A 20,652-nucleotide genomic window follows, 5' to 3' on the forward strand; every position below is an offset into this window, starting at 1 on the left:
ACTGCGGTAGGCGGAGGTTTACCCTGGTGCAGGTGTGCCGCGGTCAGTTGAAGAATCCGCGACTTTCTCTGTGAGTTTCCCATCATGTCATAGCGCACTCGGTACTTGCTTGGAAGTTTAGGGTTTTTTTTCACTGTAAAAAGAAGTTTTCTTCCCACGCACAACGGACACTAATGTAACGCGTTACTGCCCATCTCTGGTGACCAATACAATATTAGGCAGGTGTTAGTAAATCCCAAGTTAAATGTCATTCATGGAATCCCTGATTGTTACTTATCCTTACTTGACACGCCGACAACCTTTTAATTATGTTCAGCATCTTAATTTTAAAATGCTAGCATGTTAAGAGGAATGAGGTTTATGGGAGTGTTATTAGTTTTGAAGGCGTTTGATCATAAACCAAAATGATGGACATAACTAACACATGTCTAGGCTACATGGTAATCCTTGTGATAGTAAAACATTTTTTGTCAAAGCTATAAACATCACACCATCTGTGGGACCACCAAAGATTTCTCTGTTGGAAATCCTGACCGTCTGCATGAATTTCCATCCATCTGGAAGTAGAGCAATTATTTCAAACGAAAAGGACCACTTTCAAAGTATAAACATCCTTTTTGACAATAATTCCTCATATCACGCACATTATATAAATACTATCAATAACTGGTACACACTCCCAAACAAACCCACAACAAGACAAAAAAAAAAAAAAAAAAATCACCTAGCTCCATGAGCTGTAATTACTCTCAAGTGGAAGATGTGCTGCTGTGCCCTGGGGCTGAAGTGTTCCCATAATAAGCCTTCATCAAGAGCCAACTGAAGAACAATGTCCCACATATCAACCAGCAGTCATCTCAGGGAGGTAAGACAAAAAAAGAGAGGTGATTCTTTTAGGCAAATGTTTATTCAGGTTCTTTGCTAAGAATTGTCAAAAAAAAACAACAAACCCAACACATATACACAGGCTTTTGTACCATTGTGATACATTTCAAGATCATTGGAACTGCAAATGTAGTGTGCCATCATCCTGTTTCAACATGAATCTAAGTGCAGGTGATGACACACTAAAATATTCTGACAGAAGCAACCGCAATCCACAACTTGACGTGCTTAACAAGCTACAGCCTGCTTGGTGCACTTCTCCCCCTCCTGCAGTAAATTCCATTCCCATTCTCTCAGTGCACTGGGGGGATGTTAACTTAAAGAAACGGCACATGTAATCCTGGCTGTTCCCAGTAGTTCTTGAAATATGTAACCAAGAGTGATGAGTGGGAGTCCTGACCACCTAGCCTTCTGACCTGCGATCTCACAGCCTTAAGTACGCCACCTAGAAATGACAAGCACAAGTTTAGTAAAGAGTGAAAATCTATGCAGAAACTCACAACATGGAAAAATAAATGGAACTTCAGCATTTGGTCAAATTCCAGTTTGCAATGGGCAAGTGTACAGTTTTCTTTTTCTGTTGTTGGCCAAACCACAGATGTACTCAATCTCTACAGTCCACTGATCAGCTCAGGAGCACATTATCTGCAATTACTGTCTTCAAACAGCAAAAAACCAAAAAACACAGGTGGTAGAGATTTAATCAACTTCAAAAACACACATTCAGATAAACAAAGCCCAGAAAACAAATCAGCTCGCCCCATCCTCCCTCCATCTGCTATTCCTGGGTGTGTGCCTGCTGCAGACAATGGTTGTGCTCCACTGAGGGCTCTATATTGGGATGATAGATGAGGGCATTTGCCTCACTCAAGGCCCTGTCTTCTCCGTCCCTGTGCCAATGTCTGCTCACTGTTCAAGCGCATCAGTGGTAATTCATACAAATGATAAGAAATGGCAACGAGAGGTGAGCTGCTGCTGCTAAGTCCAAGAAAAAGGAGACGAAGCAGAGACAGACTTGTGATTGGAAGGGCGCCATCCCTCAGTGTGAGAAGCTGATTAAAACCACTGGTTTTCAGAACGTTTAAAGAAAAAGCTGCAGGTTTCTTCCCTTCTGCAACATTAAATTAAATGCTTAAATGTTTCCCCTGCTTGGACAAAACACGTACATTAACTTTTATTAATCTGTGAGATTCCTCATTTACTATTTGAGAAAATAACACATCTTTCAGAAAGACTCCACACATAATAGGAACCCTGAAATATGCAACCCACATGAAGAAAACAAACCTACCACATGCGTCAAATTCAGTCTGAGGGACTCAATGATTGCTCACATATAGATAACAAAGGTAAGCTGCCAGCATTACCAGTTTTCTGGCCCACAGCTTGTTGTTATTCATCTTTGGCATCAACTATGAAGTGGGTTGAAAACCTGGTAACCAAGTCGAGGTAAATAGATTTGACTTTTTCTTCCCCCTTTTAAAGTCACTTGTCTATATTGTTAGAATTTAAATTTTTATTATTAGAATTATTGGAATTTGAAAAACAAAAAGCTTCTCCAAAGTCTTTTGGGATGCTGACAGCAGATCTGCCTCATTAATATACTTAAGGGTGTTTTTGATCTATCAGAATTCAGATTTTATACATCATCGCACAGCAAATCCTTCAGAGTAATACACCTAGCTGTGGTGAGAGACCACCTTTTCTAGTTTTAGTTTTCATCTCTACACGACAGCTCTTTAGTTCAGCGGCTTTTACAGTTAAAGTGTGGGTATTAAAGGTAGTGAGACAATGACAGGAGCCTGGTTTAAGGAAGTCACTCGAGTAAACATGCTCTTTGATTCTTGGTGCCAGAGCTCTACTATCATAACACTCCAAACTTGGCCAGCAGCACTGAGGATATGTCTTTGCCTGTGAAGAACTGAAAGAGGTCTGGAAGAGTAGAAGGTGATGAAAGAAACACAGCGAGTTCCCAGCAGTTAAAACTGATAAATAAATAATAATGATGTGTTTTTCTTTATCGCTTCAGATTATAGCTGCTATCAAGTTATTACTAGCCCGAATACAGGATACTCTTAACCTGTCATTGAAAATGCCATTCATGAGTTACTAGAGAACTAAGGGATTTCATTAAAAAAAAGAAAAAGAAAAACTGGGGGGGGGGGGCATGTGAGGAAGTATAAGACAAAGCACTTCTTTAGAGTCTCATCTATTAGGTCTCCAATAAAGTTTGGAGGTAACCAACATATAATCAACTTTATTCATATCTTCATGTTTAGAACAGAGTCCAGTGATGTAAACATTTAACTGAGAACAGGGTCACACCCCCCGTGTGTTAATTAATTCCCTGTTCAATGAATCACTACGCGTGCAACTCGGATGAAGTCATTTCTTTCAAAGTGCAGCTGTGTTCCTGATGTGATGGCATGTGGACTGCAGAAACACTGCACGATCGATGGATCTTCCCGCTTCTCCATTGTTCAACACTGGATCACTTTTCTGTCTGAGCTACATGCCATCTCAGTGTGTGTGAGAGGGAGATTAATGAAGCAGAGGGGGAGGAGGGAGGCGTTGTCTGTTTGCAGGCTCAAGAGTGACACTCCGAGCTCGATCTACTTTACACCCCATTACGCTGGCAGGCCCAGGGACGCAAGGCGGGGAACCCAGCAGTCCACACATTCCACATGTAGCATAATAATGGGCACAGCTACGGTGCAGACTTTGATCTGGTCACACTGACTGAAATTAAACAAAGAAACTCAGATCTAGAAACACAACTGATTCAACACAGTTAGCTGCAAACAATGCCGAAGTGCTGTGGTAGTGATAAGAGGCTGTTGTGGTTGCTACTCAAAAGGTGTAATTAATGACAATGGCAGCTCATTCCATTTGGTGAGCCGTTCCCGGGCCCTGTAAAAAGCTTTTTCACAGCGAACATTTTCACTTGTCATATCACAAGAAGTGCTGTCACTAATCACATTAACAATGGCTCAGTTCTATTCAAGTGTCCCAGTCAGCCTTGACAGGGTGACAGTGAGCCAACATGCACAATATCAGAACTTTGAAAGTGAGCTCAGTAAATGGAAGCCAGTGTAGGTAAAAGTTAGTAATCTGCTGAGAAGTTAAATGTAGGCACGACACATGAAAGAATGACTACTAACTTTAATGAAGTTTCAATTAAGCGTCGTGATAAGTCATTCCAAAGATCCAGCATGTGTACTCCCACAGTATATTCAGTAGTTACCTGTACTTGTACAACTATGACTTGCTGAAAAGGTCTTTTATTAGCTCCTAAGCTCAGCATGAGTGAATACATTGAGTTTTAAGAGCCATTATTATTTCCTATAGTCACACAAATGTAAGTCAGTAACTTGTAAAACCAACATTTAGCACTATTAACTTGCAGTGATGGTTTTCTGTATGACTTTATCAGTCTTGATTTTATCAATCATTGGGGAGTAATTTTGGTCCATTCTTCTTTACAACATTACTTTAGTCCATCACAGCATTTCAGTCAGGTTAAGGTCTGGACTTTGACTTGGTGACTGCGACCCCTTCATTCTTTTCTTTTTCAGAGGTTCTGTTGTAGATTTGCTGCTGCATGACCTAATTACAGCCAAGCTTTAGCTGTCAGGACAGACGACCTAATGTGGAATACTTTGGTATAGAGTTCATGGTTAACTAAGTGAGTGCTTCACTGAGTGCAGATCACGTGGCTGCACAACAAGCTCAAAAGACATCACCACTCCACCACTGTGCTTAACAGCTTAACAGGAGGTTCTTGTGCTGCTATGCTGGTGTTCAGTTTAAGGTAATTATACTCCATGTCATCTGTCCATTAGACACTGTTCCAGAAGTCTTGCAACTTTCTAAATCCAACCCATGCTACCATATTCTTTTTATAGACAAGGGACTTACTCCTTGAAACTCTTGCAAACATGCCGTACTTGTTCAGTCGTTTTCTAATTGTTCTGTCATGAACTTTAATATTTAACATGCTCACTGTGGCCTGTAGAGTCTGAGATGTAAATCTTTGGGTTTGTTGCAATTTCTCTGAGTATTGTACAACTTGGGGGTGAATTTGCTGGGAAGTCTACTCCTTTGGAAATACTGGCATTCTGTTAACACACTTAACACAATGCACCCATCTTCGTAGGACATGCATGCTTCAGACCAGTAAACTGCCAAAACTTCTGCCTTTATAGGCTTGCTTATCCTCTTACTTTCTATATAAAGAGTAGACGGAGCAAAAGTAGACTTAGTTTTTCTCAGAGCTACCTAAAGGCTTGTGAAATATCCATTTTTCAAATGACTACAGACTTTCATTTACATAAGTAACAGCAGGAAGTCAGACACAGGGACGGGACAAGAGAGAATCTGGTCAATTTTCAAAATAAAAGACCCAGTACAAACTACATCTCTGCTTCAAGATGTTGCTGTTACGATTAAAGCCATGCCATGAACGGAACACAGCTGCACTGGAAACAACATTACAGACACTACATATTATATGGTTTTGTAATATATTACCTGAAAAGTAGCCATTACATATACTGACCAAGATCATGAACACAACACAAAATTCACTTTATTTAATTTACTTTAAAAATAGTCAAAATCTACTTTTGTCTGTCATAGCAGGTAGGTCCACATATGCAATACCATATCTGGCTGGAATTGAACCAGTGACCCTCCATTTGCCAAGTGTATGTTACTATAACTATAACAGTAAGCCTTTTACTCACTCAACAGTTTAAGCAGCAGAAATAATTCTTCAGATCATTGGTGGATGCCACACTACATGCTTTGATACTCTGTTGTGTTTTCAAACAGTGAGTCTCACATACTCTTCTCAGACAGTCTCCGGTAATTCTAGATAACCCTATGATCACATTACCTTCCCGTACTCTGCCGCCTGCAGCACAAGAGGCTCCTACTATCAGGAAATGTTTGAGTGTGTCAATTTATCACACTCTCTTTACTGTTACAACCGCTTCCACCACCAGACAGATACTGTGTCTCTTGTCTGGGTCGCTCTCTCTGCAACCTTCTCCATTTCAACAGGGCCCAATTTCCCTCCGCTCCACCCGCCGCTGTCATGTTGTTACCAGAGAAAGCAAAAATACTGCTCATTATTGTACCACAATATGTGTGTGTGTGTGTGTGTGCGCGCGCGCACCCGGGGGGGTGAGAGACAGAGCTGACCTTTTATTAGTGTCTCACCCTTAAGGATTGTGGCGAGACGGCAATTCCATAGTGAGGAATGTTTAAGCTTTAAAGACCACTACCCTCATAAGAAGGAAGAAGGAAAAGTGGCTTCATCTAAGTTTAACATTATGTTAGTGTTGATGTAAACTGGTGGACTTCAGTTTTTATGCGTGAGGAATGAAAGCAGACGAGTCAAATTCAGATCTTAGTCAAAATAATATAGCAGAGTCTTAAGATTTCCCTCCCAGCGCATTTCATTAGGGAGCCTGGGACAAACAGCAGCCATCAAAGAGAACAAAAGAGTGGGCTTCCTTATGCCTTAAGGGGATATCCTTATTATGGCATATGCCATAAGAGACTAGCACAAAATTGAAGAGCAGAGCTTGTGGAATCACTATAAAGTTTGGTAGCTAGTGAGGAGAAGTGGACAGGTAGCAGTTTAAACTAATCTTCATTTGAGGAAAGCAACTAGAGAACATATTAGTAGTAGCAAAGGAGGCTGGTAACTGACATAACAGAGTGTGGGTACCTACAAACCCAGCGTCTGGGTTCCAGTAGTGCCCATGTATCAGCCACAAAAGGATAAGTGCTGAGCGGATTGTTTTATATGTGGATGATGGGAATTTAATGTGGTTTACATGGACAGGGCCAGAGAGCGATCTGGTCCTTTGCCATGGCATTTCCATTTCCTGAGCTAGGGGAAGAAAAAAAAAAGTGTAAACATCCACTTGTAAATTCCCAAGTCTATTAGCTTATCTTAAAGTAGCGCTGAAATACCACAACCTATCACGTAGGCAATAAGCAGAGATTTGAGTGTGTGAAATTACAAGTTCCTAATTATATCTTCATCAGTGCTTATACTCAGTTCTTCAGTTTTCCACTGGTTCTCCAAGTCACAAATCAGTTGGTCATTGATGATTATTTCTTTAAACCTTACCTTATCTGGGTCTCATCTTAATTATCAGGCTGTGTTAGAAATAAATGGAATATAAAGACGTTCACTTTCTTAGGTACACCTGTTCAACTGCTAATGAAAATATTTATTCAGCCAATCAAAGCATTCTGGCATTGAGGCATATATGCTTATAGTCACAGTAATCTGCTCAAGCTCAAACCAAGCATCAGAATGAGATTTAGAATGTGGATTTTGAGGCTCAAATCTAGCCTTTGTAATTTTTAGCAGACTTGTTTAAGAGGTAGGAGTCCCAAACTTTCTGAGAAGTAAGTGGAGGATAATGGCACTAATTACCCCATCACTGTTTAAAGCCTCAGAGAGAATAGACTTGTCAGCAAAGTTAACGCCTCCCGTTTTCTAGTCGCATGGCTTTCCTTGGCAACTCGGGCTAAATATACACATTTTGCACAATTACAGGTGTATAGGAGCTGAAATAAGGCTGACAAAAGAAAAGTCTTACATTTGACCCACATAATCCCTAAAGCGAGGCTGTTAACTGAAAGCTCTGAATCATGAAATTAATTAAGGCGGGATAAAAACACTGTCAAGCACTACTGAATAATGGAGAAACAAGGCGCTGTATGGAAAAAGGGGGAGCAGTAAGCAAGCGCTGTCAACTAAAACAAAGCCTGTGGTGCTGCTAATACAGCTTTTTACAAAAGGTAGAAAGCTAAAAGGTACATGAAGTTCCCTCTCTCTTTGCTTATGTAATAAAGATAAGCAACCAATGAATATGGCTTTACAATACATGGTAAACGTCTCACCTCATAGGACCTCATGCAACGCATCGACGCGGGAAGTGTTGAGTTGCTGTCATCCATCACGTGCAGCAGCTCCTCACACACCTTTAGTGGCAGCACCACAGGATGTCCTATGACACTGACCTCCCAACTAGTTACAGTGCTGAAAACACAGAGAGAAGCAATGATTTATTGTGACTGCCTTAGCATTTTACGACCAAAATGAAGTCCAGAAAAGCTACCGTAAATCTCAAGTTGAAGTGGTCGTCCTGCCATTTTAATTGACTAGTTTTAAACTGTAAACTGATAACCACATATCCAAACACATGGATTTATAACCTGTGTGAGCGCGTGTCGCTATACGTGTCTGTGAGGCTGATGAAGTGTGTGTTCAAGACAAGGACAAAAAGAAAGGGGAAGGGCTGAAGAGAGAAGAGGAAGAGTGATTGAGAGAACCAAGATTGATGGTCTGTCAGCGTGAGGTGCTGATCCAGTTTGTTTGGGTGACATTTAGCCGTCTGTGCAGTTTCTGAAAGGGTAAAGTCTCCTCAAAGTTTTGGCAGTTGTACTTAAGATGAAAGACAGTCAAAAAAAAAAAAAAAAGGCAACTGTGGCTGTACTGAACCCCAACCAGCCAACATCATAACGCTTTGTAGGAGTTGATTAGACATTATGAACAAGTTGTGCATGTGTGTTTTTCATTAGACTCACTTTCCACAGCTATTAGACCTCCTGTTTCTCTATTGTACCGGGACAGTGATGGTGCCTGCGACTTTCACTCAATTTATAATCAAATAACTGCCATTAGTGACAAGCCTAATCCACTTAGGCACTGGCTCACTGATTCTCTAGCCAATTATTGGCAGTTTTAACAACGCGTACTGCAACCACTGGCTGCACTCAACTGTAACCAGCTGTATCCTGAATAAGAGGGCCGTCATCCCGGGACTTCAGCTCCCCAGGCATAACATTTAATTTAAAAATGTCAGAGATGAGTGATGAAGGGTGAATGGTAAATTATGTGGGGGGGATGGAAGTGTGAGTCACACCGGCATTTAGCTTCGCTAAACTTCAAAAATTCAAATTGCAGAAATGGGTAAAATTCTAAAAAGCAGCCCACCAACGTGAAGCTTATTCTCTAAGAAGACGTGGAGTTCACGGCAGGATTAAACACAGAACAATTGAAAAGGGAAAAAAGAAAAATAAAGACAGACCCAAACTGGCTGGGCTGATGTTGCCCAATAGGTGACTGCAGTCAAAAATAAAGCATGTTTAAAACTGTTCAGATACAGTTTCACTATGATAAATAGTAGTTTCACAACCAGAGGGTTGTGACATGTTTACTTTAAGAACAAAATATCTTGTTGAGCCTATTTCTTGGCAAGTTTGCCACAACAAAAAAGATCCTTTTTAAAATAATCTTTATTTGTGATGGGTTCCTGTAATATCTGGTATCTGCTGAAGCCATGTTACATAAACAACATGTCAATAAAAAAGGAGTACGTGTGTGACACAATGAAACGCCTTGTCACTTTTGTTACCTTATTTTTTGTAATTAATATGGTGCACAAGCCACTTAATAAGCATAAAAATGAGAAACTGATGGATCAGCAGTAAGTATCGAGGTTTCTTTGGCGCTATATAAATAAAACTGAATTGAATTGAAAATCGCCATGTCCTCAAATGGCCACTTGAGGCATCTGCCAAAAGTGAGTAAAAACTGTGAGTAATAACTATTTCCCCATCTGTGACAACTCTAAGCGAGGTAAACTGTCGTATTAATTACCAGTTTCACTTGTGTTATATCCTAAATGTACAGAGTTTAGTGACATTAAGTGAAAAATGGCGGCAAATTTGCCGTGCTCACCACGCTAACATAGCTAAGCAGTATGATGGTCCCTGCCTGAATCTGTAAAAGCATACGTGACTTACAACTCCACATTTTTGGGTGTCTCAGAATGTAGGAATTCAACTCTTAGCTGATGTACCTACTGGTCTAGGATGAAGCCTCTCTAGCTCACAACTCTTTCTCTCGGATATGGACTTCCTGTCGGCATGTGTATGCTTACTGATATCACTGAAGAAACTTGCTTTCTTGTTTACTCCCCTCTTCTACCCTTTTCTCAGGATATGGTTAAGTTTTGCTTCAAAGAAACAAAGACAGCAGCAGTCAAAATGGAGGCTTCAAAATGGAAGTCTATAAACCACTGAGTGATGTCACAGTGGCAGTGTTGATCTTTTATTTACAGTCTATGATTGCTACCTATAATTAGGTCTTAAAGTTAAGCGCCATTTTAAGACTGTGAGTGAGTAAATATAAATTGTGCTGACAAAGCGTGAGCTCTCCAACATGACTGCAATGTTATGAAAGGGTGTATTTTTAACTGAAACCGTGATCTTTTCCTAAAACAAAACAATCAGGACGTTGTCTAGACTTAACCACACCACTCTTCTTGTGAAAGGTTAGCTGTGTTTGTGCCTCAGCCTCCAACACTTGCTTTGTTTTTCTTTTGTTTTTTTAAATAAAGTGAATCACTAATATTTCTATTGAGGAGTGCTTACATGGGCTGTTTGAGAGAGTGTTATTTATTTGTAGGAGTTATTGGGTAAACTCGAGGTGGACAAAGTACAGCACAATAAAGAAAGGAGCAGATTGTTTTGAAAGTATGTCCTAGTCTCTCACTTCCCCTGAAGATGCATTCATAGCTTGTGTAAGAGGAATCAACTCTCTGTACCCATGCATCACTCAGCTTAACAGTACATTACAGTATTCCTCTTAACTCTTACTACTATGGCTGAGAAGACCAGCCTTATTTCTCCTTTGGGTTAGTGTTGTCTCTAATTATCGTTTCTCCATCATAACTTGTCAAAACGGATGAAACAACAAAACCTGTTCTGTTCTGCTTTCACTCTTCCCCGGCAGCGGGAATGAAAAAGGGAAGAAAGAGGAGGGTGGGGGGGGAAAAAAAACTGCTGAGCTCTGATTCTGTTGAAAATAATGAGGGTGGAAGGCTCTTCCAGTGGGGTGCTGCTGTACTGAGCATGGAGAACCACATGCAGCACATCCACCTACACTTCTCTAATGCATCACAGCAAGGCACACAGAGCCTCAATACAGTCAAAACAACATAACCCCTTATGCGTGCAACAAACATGCTGCTGACAACTTTGAGGCAGCTTTGATGGGAAGCTCATTCGCAGGATAACAGACAATTATATCCGAGCAGGGACCCTTAGAGCAACGTGTTCTATTAACACCTAGAGTCTGTTCACCAACAAAGTAGGCTTTCATCCCTCACAGTGAGCCAAGAGAAATGGTGATTGAGAAGGTGCGCAAGAGAGATGAAAGGATAAGATTAGGAGGAGGAAAACAAAGATTGAAGGGGAAGGGGGGGGGATATGTTAAGTGTCCTCTCTTACTCTCTCTGCTGGATGCCCGTGTCAGAGCAGGCTATGTAGAGGAGTTTCAGGGCTCTCGTAGCTCTGGGTGATGGACTGTGAAGAGCAGGGGAGCCATTGGACCTCTCAGTCCCGACACGTGTCTCCGGGACTGATGCTATGATGGAGTCGCTGTTCAAGAGCCAGAGCTGCAGGAGGAGCAGACAGGTCACTTAACACTTGAGACATATGGGTATATGTGATATGTGGGTGAGGAGTCACACATCACAAAGCAGAGAGATGATATACATTCATTAGTTTGATTTTCAGAAATAAAATGGTCTATTCTGGTACAGCTGATTCAACATGAAAGATGAAAATATTTCTTTATTCTGTAGGATAACACAGGTTTAAGTTCTATTCTCTAAGTTCAGTGTAAATCAAGGGTTACTACTGCAATATGATTCCTCATACTGATGTGTAATAATGGGAGAACAGAGGTGGAAACGTTGATTTTTCCAATCATTTTTTTCTCATTTGGAATATGCTCCTTTTCAGCCCAGTTTCACACAAGATTAATTATACTGTTACTGCCATCCTGAGTTTTACTGATGAGTTTTAATGTGCTGCTGTTTAATATCTGCCAAGAACACAACCAGAACACTGGAATAGTTTTTGGACATTTTTACTGTGAAAATGTTTCAACTCCAACATCAGGTAAAACTGAGAAAACAAAAACACAATTTTATGAATAAACCTGTTCACATGTCAGATACACATTTTCCACTGACATGATGCCTGATCTGGAACCAGCTGCACTCATTTCCACCAAACAAGACTATTAGAAGCTATGACAAGAAATTTACTAGCATAAGGAGTCTGTCCGCCACGATTTTCTTACAATGGATTAGGAACAAAATGATAGCACAACAGATATTATTCCAAAAACTAGAAGAATATTACAAAGACAGAACAGTGCATTGTTGGAGAAGAGCAAAATGCATCCTTGGGCAAGACAATAAACTGATTATAGCACCTTACTACTCAACTTGAGTATTCTGTGTTTTCTACTATAATCCTCATTCACAAAAATAAATAAATAAATAACCCCAAAAACCTTATATAACCAAGCATTTTTATCTAAAATTTACTCACTCACTCTGTTGGACGCACCGGGGGAATGCTACACACGACACAATCACAGTCAATCTTTTTCCGTTTCTTAAATAATAGAGTACTTGATTTGTATTTAGAAGTCATTTATTTTTCTGATTATGCTGGGTGGTTCTTACCAACAGGAAGGCTTTTCCATCGGGAGTCTGGACAGAGAAGTGGTAGGTGCTCAATGAGTTTGACAGCTCCAGCAACCTAACAGCTACCGTCCTCTCCACAAACAGAGATCTGTCCAAGAGAGACACGATGTTCATTCACTTTACATATTCTGTCCTGAAAAGGCAACAGATTGGAGCAAACACTATCTTAGGAGATGATTCTGCCTGATCAAAGTTTACAAAAACAAACAAAAAAACAAAAATAAAATATGTCTGGTAAAAGTTGGTTTTTATGAGCCGGTTAATCAAATGATGAGGCCGTAGACGAGAAATGCTTATGTGCAGATTTTTGAATTATTCAGACTGGTGCAGTGGGAGATGTGGTTATTAAAGTGTTTAATTCAGACCTAGACTGCAATCATTTTTGAAGAAGCCTGAACACAGTGCTGATATGCCTCATTCACCCCCAAGATCCAGTAAAATCCAATCAGCGGTGTGTCAGATACTTGAGAAAAACATACAAATGGACCTGAACTGATTTATAGTCATCGTACTGATTTTATTGTGAAGGGCTAAAAATATCCAACAGCAGTCATAATGATGAAACTATAGAGAAAGTAAAGCCTGACTAGAGCTTGTGTGACTCGACCCCCCCCCCCCCACCCCCACCAAATAACCTGAAATGAAAAAAAAAAAAAAAAGGGATTATTTTCTATAAAATAGTGTAATTTAAAAGCAACAGATGCCTTCTTGTCATCTGTGGAATATGAGGTTCCATTTGTGCCAAGAATTCACATCCACACTGCACTGCAAACATTTTTCATGCTTTAAACACTAGTTCAGTTTTATACAGCATAGGACAATAACAAAGACAGTGCCTTCAGGGTGGCAATTGCAATAACGTAGCCAAACAACGCACCGACACAAGATTCACAACAACGTGGATAAAATGAAAGGAAGCTCAGAAGTAAAGTTGCACTGGCATCAACAAATGTTCTGTCACGTGTTCAGTCGACATGTGCATGCGAACAGAATCTTTGGCACCGACAGTCCCTCGTATGGATTTGAAAGGATAAAAAAAACCAAAAAAAAAAAACCTGCCTGTTCAGTGAAGCTTCTGGCTTTCTGTCTCCCACAGCAGGCTCCACCACCACCTGTGTGACGTACAGCTTCAGCGTTTCTGGAAGACACCACACGGGAGAGGGCTCGCACATGCTTGTTGAAATGCTGTTTATTTATAAAAACTTGCAACAATCGTCCCCTACCTGGTGCGACGGCCTCTCCGAGCACTGACGAACAGCTCGCACAGGAGATGAGGGCCAGTCTGCGGCAAGGTTTCTGTGCACACCATAGATAGAGACATCCAGAAACGGATCACCACAAAGCAGCCACCTATAACTCAGCAGTTTTAAAATTTAGTAGCTGCTATAGCTAGGTTGGAAGACAGAAAAGGATGTGACACAGAGAGAGAATTACAGCAGCCCGATTGTTTTTCCTGCACTTTGTCTCTCAGCTTTAGTCATGCAGTTGTGCCTGTGTTGAGCGGGTTGTGTGGAGAATGACTAATGGACGAAGAGGGGGATCAATCTTCATCTGCACAGTCTGATTTTGCTTGGTCTAAGAAGAGAGTGTCTGGATGGATAGATGAATGGATGGAAAATCTACTGAAATCTTTTTGTACTAATTGCATAAACAGGAGCCATTTCTGTTGCACGTCCCTCACCTTTGGATCTTGGCTGTCCTGTGTGCCAACAGGACTCACTTCCTCAGTCAGAGTCTGCTCACAGCTGCCATCACGGGCTAACAGCACAAAGGAATCGCCCATTAAACAATCTTCTGCTCGGGGTAACAGTTTCTTGTTAGCAAACGGGTCTGGGTGACAACACCAGTCATCCACGATGGCGTTCCAGTTACCATTAGGGAGAGGAAGAACTCGCTTAAACACTCTGAAAAAGAGGAAAAATAATAAGAAAAAAAAGCAATTACAGTGTTTATTGTTCAGCAATATTTAAACACGGTGCTAATTGGTTCTTGTCTTAGTGAGAGGCGTTATCTCTCAATAAGCACAGAGATCCCAGAGAGCTGGCGAAAAATCAAAATACAGAAGAGTATAATTAGCTAAAAAAAAAAAAAAATGATGATGATAGGTCATCCAACTACATTTTTTTTTCCCAGGAGTTTCTTAAATGTAGTCAATATCCTTCCTCAGAGCACAGGCACTTCCTGGTGGTAGCAGCATCTTCCAGTGGCAGCTCAAGGAATATGACAAAGACCCGAAAGAGCTGACCCAGGTTCCAAAGTCTCCAGATCCCACAGGGTGGCAAGAGGACAAGCTTGAGCCATGGAAATGGCTCAAAAGGAGGAAATATTTGGCCTTTAGTTGTAAAAAACTGGAACTACACCAGTTACTAACAATCAAACACTGGCTTTGGACTCTGCATATTATAATATTAATGTTGGTTTGGCCATATTTGGAAAGGGTGGCATGCCAAGTTAGCAGCTAAAGCATGGTAAACTGTAGGGCTTTAATGCACAAATAAATAACGGCTAATTAATAACAGACAAAAAAACAACAACATAAAAACACAATTTCACAAACCAAATTTAAGCCCAAACTTCTTGGGACAGCAAGTCATAATATTAGTCACATAATTCCAGCACAATAATCCAAAAGGCACAAACATCACAATCACAGCAGAAAGATGCAGTTGAGTGACTCGAATTAAGTGATGTGTAGCCTCGCGGAGAGCAATGTGCTCCACCTGTCACACGCCCCCTGACTCCAGTAACCAGATGGCTTCATTTTGTAACTACAGAGTTTTCCAACTGGGGTAAATAAATGACAATGATTGTAAGCAACATTTACAGTAAATTGAGCACACATTACAGCTCATTGGATGAGTGGTGTTTACCTCGCCCTTTTCCTTTTTCCACTGTCCACTAACTTGTAAATTGCTGTTGGGTGCTGGAGTGGCAGGACCCAGAACTTTTGTTTTTCTGTTTGTTTGTTTGTTTGTTTTTTTAATAAATAAAAACACCTGGCAACTGCAACTGGAAAAAGACTGAAGCCAGCAGAGACGCTATGCACCCTAAACACCTAAAGCTACAAGATACTACTCTTTATTTTATTCCAGCCCAGTTTTATTACACAGAAGTCTTTTATGTGGCAAGTCCAGCCATTAATACCTGAGAGCAGACATATAAAATAGAACATTTTGTTACAAAGCACAATGAGCCATAATGCTGTGGAAATTATAACTTTTCATTTTGCACTGAGTTCTTCCCCTGATGTTTCAACCTTTGCTGACATCTTGTTGCAAAAAAAGAGAAAAAAAGTATATATATGTTTTTGCCAACTTTTAGTGAGTTACAGCTGAGAAACATAGCCTGAGGGCAAGGGTCTCCATAATGCAGCTATTGCAATTTTCAGCATGTCACATTGCTGACCAGAGAAAGCTACAAGGCAATAAGAACAATACCGCTGTCCAGTCGAACCACCTCAAGGTAAGAAACACAATTGTGTTTTTAATGGCTAGCACAGACCTTTACATCACACAGACTCTATAACTCTAACCCAGTCAAGCTGTCAGCTGTGCTCTCCGCAGAGGCTCCCATCCATCAATTTTTCCCCTCTCTCTCTCCGACTATCACTCCTACAGCTGGGTCACGCCATCAATAAAGAATCACTCCTCTTCCTACACAGGAGGGAGTAAATAAAAACCCATTTCCACCAGTGCCCTTCCTCGTCCCGTCTTCTCCTCACCTGTCCTCGAGCAGCCTTGTCATGCAGCCTTGGCAGTAGAAACAATAAGCCTTTTTTGCCCGGAGCATCTTCATCATGCTGGCAGAAGAATCTGTGGGAAGTGGGTGGGGAACGAAAGGCAAAAAACAAACAAACAAATGAGGCAGATTTGGTGAGAGGGTGGTAACCTTCTACGACTTGGCACAAAAATCGATGAAACACTGGGTGGTGAAGGTGGCTGGATAGAGAGCGGGCGATCAATCCGAGTTTGATTGGACTGTCACTGATGGGGCTTGGCTGTAAATTTCTGTTACAATGGCAAAAACAAACAGAACGCCAAAAGATGGGAGTTTGGGGATATTATGAAACGGCTTTGGGGTTTGCTTTAGATGAGTCCGTTCAAACCACTTAAAGGGAGCTTTCCTGGGCTGATGATTAGCTGCCTGTGCGCTGCTAAGGATCCTGAGAGGAAAATTTACACCTTCACTCTCTCAGATGACCAAGTGACTCAGCCCAATTAAATCAGAATAGACAGCAAGGCTCTAAATAGCTACCAAAAGACTTTGTTCTTGTCTTGGCACGTAGGAGCGCAGCTACTCAGAGGGAGGTCTCCCTGGGCATTACCTTCATCCGTGCTTCGTTCCACGCTGATGCGCAGTCTGAAATGAAGCTCTTCTCCACACGATTCTCCCGCAGGTGTCGGAATGCAGGATCCCTGCTCGAAGGTGACTCCTGCTGGCAGAGTCAGGTACAGCACCCCTCTGGGAGTGCGGATGTGGAGGGATGAATCTCCACTTGTTATGGCCACATCTGCAGGCGTCTGGGCCACATCTTTCCTGAAGAGCAGATGGTTTGTAAGTGTAAATAAACACAAACTGTTTGGACTCCTGTAGAGGTTTTAAGGTAAAGACCCTACAATAACAGACAGACAACACAATCAAACAACCTCCTTTGAGAAAGCATGTGGTGACAGTGGGAAGGAAAAACTCCTTTTTACCAAGAAACCTCTGAGAGAACCGGACTCAGGGAAAGGCGGCCATCTGCTGTGACCAATCACATCTATAGCCCATATTACCATAATTAGTTAGCAACTTTGAAAAATTCATTTTCCAAGTAAAAATGATAAATATTTGGGATTTGGGGCTGTTGATAATATAACAGGCTTTCTTCACTTATTCTGACATTTTTAAAAGTCAAAGTAATCAAAACAATACTTTCATTAAGTCATGTACTATAATACATTTTCCTTGTATTTATGGTCACCGCATACCGCAACAAAAAGAAAAAAAAATAATTCTGGTGATCTTTCTTCAGGAGGGAGGCCAAATCATCTTTTGGAGCACCATTTGTCTTTTTTTTTTTGAATGAAAGAAAAACTCCAAAGGCTGACTCCTTTTGTACTTTCTGTTCTTGTCACATAATGTGTACATAAAACAACCCATAAACTTCACACAATCCAGCATAAATTAATCTTTTTCCCTTGTTCAAAACATATGGACTCAGAATTAGCCTCACTCAGTGAGAAATGAGCGAGCCTTTGTTGCACAACAGAAATCAGGTACGTTAAATGATGAGAACTATATATGAAGTGGCACAGTTAGGAGCTATTACTATGAACACTACTGCAGTAATAAACACTAATAAAAACAGTTCAAAGTCAAAAGCCTGAGCATTTCCTGAGTCACATGGATATACAACCATTTTATGGACTTTTTTTCTTTAGAGGCAAACACTGGAGAGAGGGTAGCTCTGCTGTTACTGATCACAGGTCTGTACAGTGCTACATAATGTAGTTATATGTAAAACCACACAATTGAACAGCCTGTCAACCATTATTTGAATACTATGAAAGACAGCAAAGGACTAGGGCTCTTTTTGCTGAATTTCAAATCTCATTAGCCCCATCTAGTGGCTTTTGTAGTATATACTCAGGTGTATACCACCTCAAGGTAAGAAACACCACTTCTTAATACTCACCTCTTTTCACTGGCCATAGTATGACAGTTGGTTTTAATTTTTAATTATTTTATTGTAATTTTTTTTATTTGTTTTTTCTGTGTTTTAAGCAGCATATAATTTTATTGTTTGATTTATGAATAATAATAATAATAATAATAATAATAATAATAATAATAATAATAATAATAATAATATTATTCATTTATTTTAAAAAAAAATTCTATTCTGTGTGTATAACACCAGTGGTGGAATTTGACGCTATCACTCATTAAATATAATATATTAAAACTTCAGTGTATTTGTGCTTTAAGTATTTCTATATTACACTGTCATCTATTTGTACTCCACAGTAACTTTAAATGTTATACTTGTTACCCTGAATCGCTAATCTGAAAGCTTTAGTATATACATATGGCAGCACAGTGGTACACTGTTGCCTCACAGGATCGAACCTCCTGGTTGGCTGGGGCATCTGTGTACGGGTTGCATGTTATCTCACTCCCTATGTTGGCTCTATCAAGGCACTCTGGCTTTTTCCATTAGTCCAAAAACATGCTACTTAGGTTAACTGTCTGCTACACCCTGGACACTCCTGTCCAGGTGTACCCTGCCTCTCGTGCTAGGACTGCTCAGACGGACTCCAGTGTCTGTACAACTCTAGGCCAGACAAACAGCTAAGAGAATGGAAGAAATGATAATGGATTATTCTAGATAACACTACCCAACATAATATAGGCAATTAAACTCATTCAGCCCATCTAACTAAAACATTAATGGATGAAGGATTATGATTCAATAATACATAAAACTTAAAAAAAGGCTATTATCCATTGTGAATGCTTCCACTTTAGTAATTTAACTATATTTTGATACTAAAATGTTTGCAGTTTTACTTAAATAAGATTATGAATTAGAGAACTATAGAAAACTGCAATAGAGTACCTTCTATAGAAGGTATAATAGAGTACCTTCTATAGAATAGAGTACCTTCTATAGAATAGAGTACCTTCTATAGAATAGAGTACCTTCTATAGAAGGTACTCTATTGCAATGTAACTGTAATGTAACACACGGATTTGTTACAGCACTTTTTCAGTTTCACTGGTTATTCAAAGTGTTAGACTTCAAGCCACATTTCTAACCACGCATTCATAGGGTTTTAGTCTAGACAACAACAATAAAGTTAATTCATTTTCAAAACACTATCTTACACGGGTGAGTTACTTTAAGCACTTACTTTAAAACGGCGTTTCACAGTACAATTTGCTACTTTCTACGATCATTTCTTTTAAAGTTCTTGTTCTTTGTATTAATTTCAAATTCAAACATTAGTAAACGTTAGCGTATCTCGCTGAAACACTGAATTGCATTTAGCCTGCCTGCTCTCGGTGCTATGGTGAAGCTGTAGCATCACCTAAGTTAGCTAATGTTAGCTAGGCTTGCTTGTACTTGCCAAAGAAACATGCATTTCTGACTACTTGGTACTTACGATATCTGCTACATACTTACCCCACAATAAGCAGTCCACTCTGAAGCCTTCTCCTCAGCTCCAAGAAGACTCCAACTCCATGTGTCTTGGCTGGCACCTCGTTTGCCATTCGCTTTGTTTAGGAGGAATCCAGAAGAGATGACACGCTTATCGAAACACGAGCGTGGCTGGGTGACGCTAATCAGAAACACAGAATCCAAAGCAGAGTAAACACAAAACCCTATCTGCCTGATGTACCAAACTGAATGTACAGGGTTTTATGTTTGTCCGCGGCGTGACGGCACCACGAGTACGTAAGACCAAGAGCAATAGAGTGACAAGGCAGGAACAACATCCTGTAAAGATTTCAAAATAAAGGTTAAACGTTTTTAAAACACCACGCCCATAATGAACACCTTTTTTCGTGTAGTCTTTGGGTTTTAGGGTAAATTATCAGCTGTATGATTAGGAGATGATGTTTAAAGATTCTGTCTAATTCTTTTTATTTTTCGGCAGCCACAGTAGATCATCTGCCTCCATCTCACCCTAGTCCTCTCACTACATTCATGAACCTCCTCTGAGGTCTTCCCCCTTTCTTCCTGCCTAGACGTTCCATCTTCAGCAGCCTTTGTGCAGTATACTTACTATGTATGTTTCTGTTCTGCGTCCTGTTCTGTTTGTATATATGCTTTTATTCTGCTGCTGTTACAACCAAATTTCCCCTTGTGGGACAATTAAAGGATTATTCTATTCTATTCTATTACCCCAAACTGTACTCATTTCTAATCTTGTCCATCCTGGTCACTCTCCCAAGGAAAATCCTAGTATTTTCAGCTTTAGTGCCTCCAGCTCTGTCACAAATCACCTCTGACACTCACCTGAACCCTCTCTACCCTGCCTGTACTCTTCTTCACCAAACTTTGTATTTCATTTAATTGAAATGAAACTTTTATTATTTCTATTTTTATTTATTTTACATTTCTTATCTTTCTATTCACGCAACACTGCCACTGCCCAATTCATTGTATCAATATGAATTAATGAGC

The 20,652-nt window shown here is 40.3% G+C and overlaps 1 protein-coding gene across 1 annotated transcript; it reads right to left on the reverse strand.

The window, feature by feature from the left end:
• Nucleotides 1–888: 888 nt before the first annotated feature.
• ube3d (ubiquitin protein ligase E3D) lies at nt 889–20,378 on the reverse strand. The gene is made up of 10 exons (XM_026185387.2): nt 19,648–20,378; nt 16,804–17,015; nt 16,201–16,291; nt 14,161–14,383; nt 13,703–13,775; nt 13,539–13,617; nt 12,459–12,567; nt 11,209–11,375; nt 7,813–7,951; nt 889–1,330 (listed from the first exon to the last, which is right to left on the reverse strand). The coding sequence occupies exons 1-10, from the start codon at nt 19,734–19,736 to the stop codon at nt 1,310–1,312; spliced, it is 1,203 nt and encodes a 400-aa protein (XP_026041172.2). The 5' UTR covers nt 19,737–20,378; the 3' UTR covers nt 889–1,309.
• Nucleotides 20,379–20,652: the final 274 nt, after the last annotated feature.

Source organism: Astatotilapia calliptera, chromosome 11, assembly GCF_964374335.1.
Source record: "Astatotilapia calliptera chromosome 11, fAstCal68.1, whole genome shotgun sequence".
NCBI classification, from domain to species: Eukaryota; Metazoa; Chordata; class Actinopteri; order Cichliformes; family Cichlidae; genus Astatotilapia; species Astatotilapia calliptera.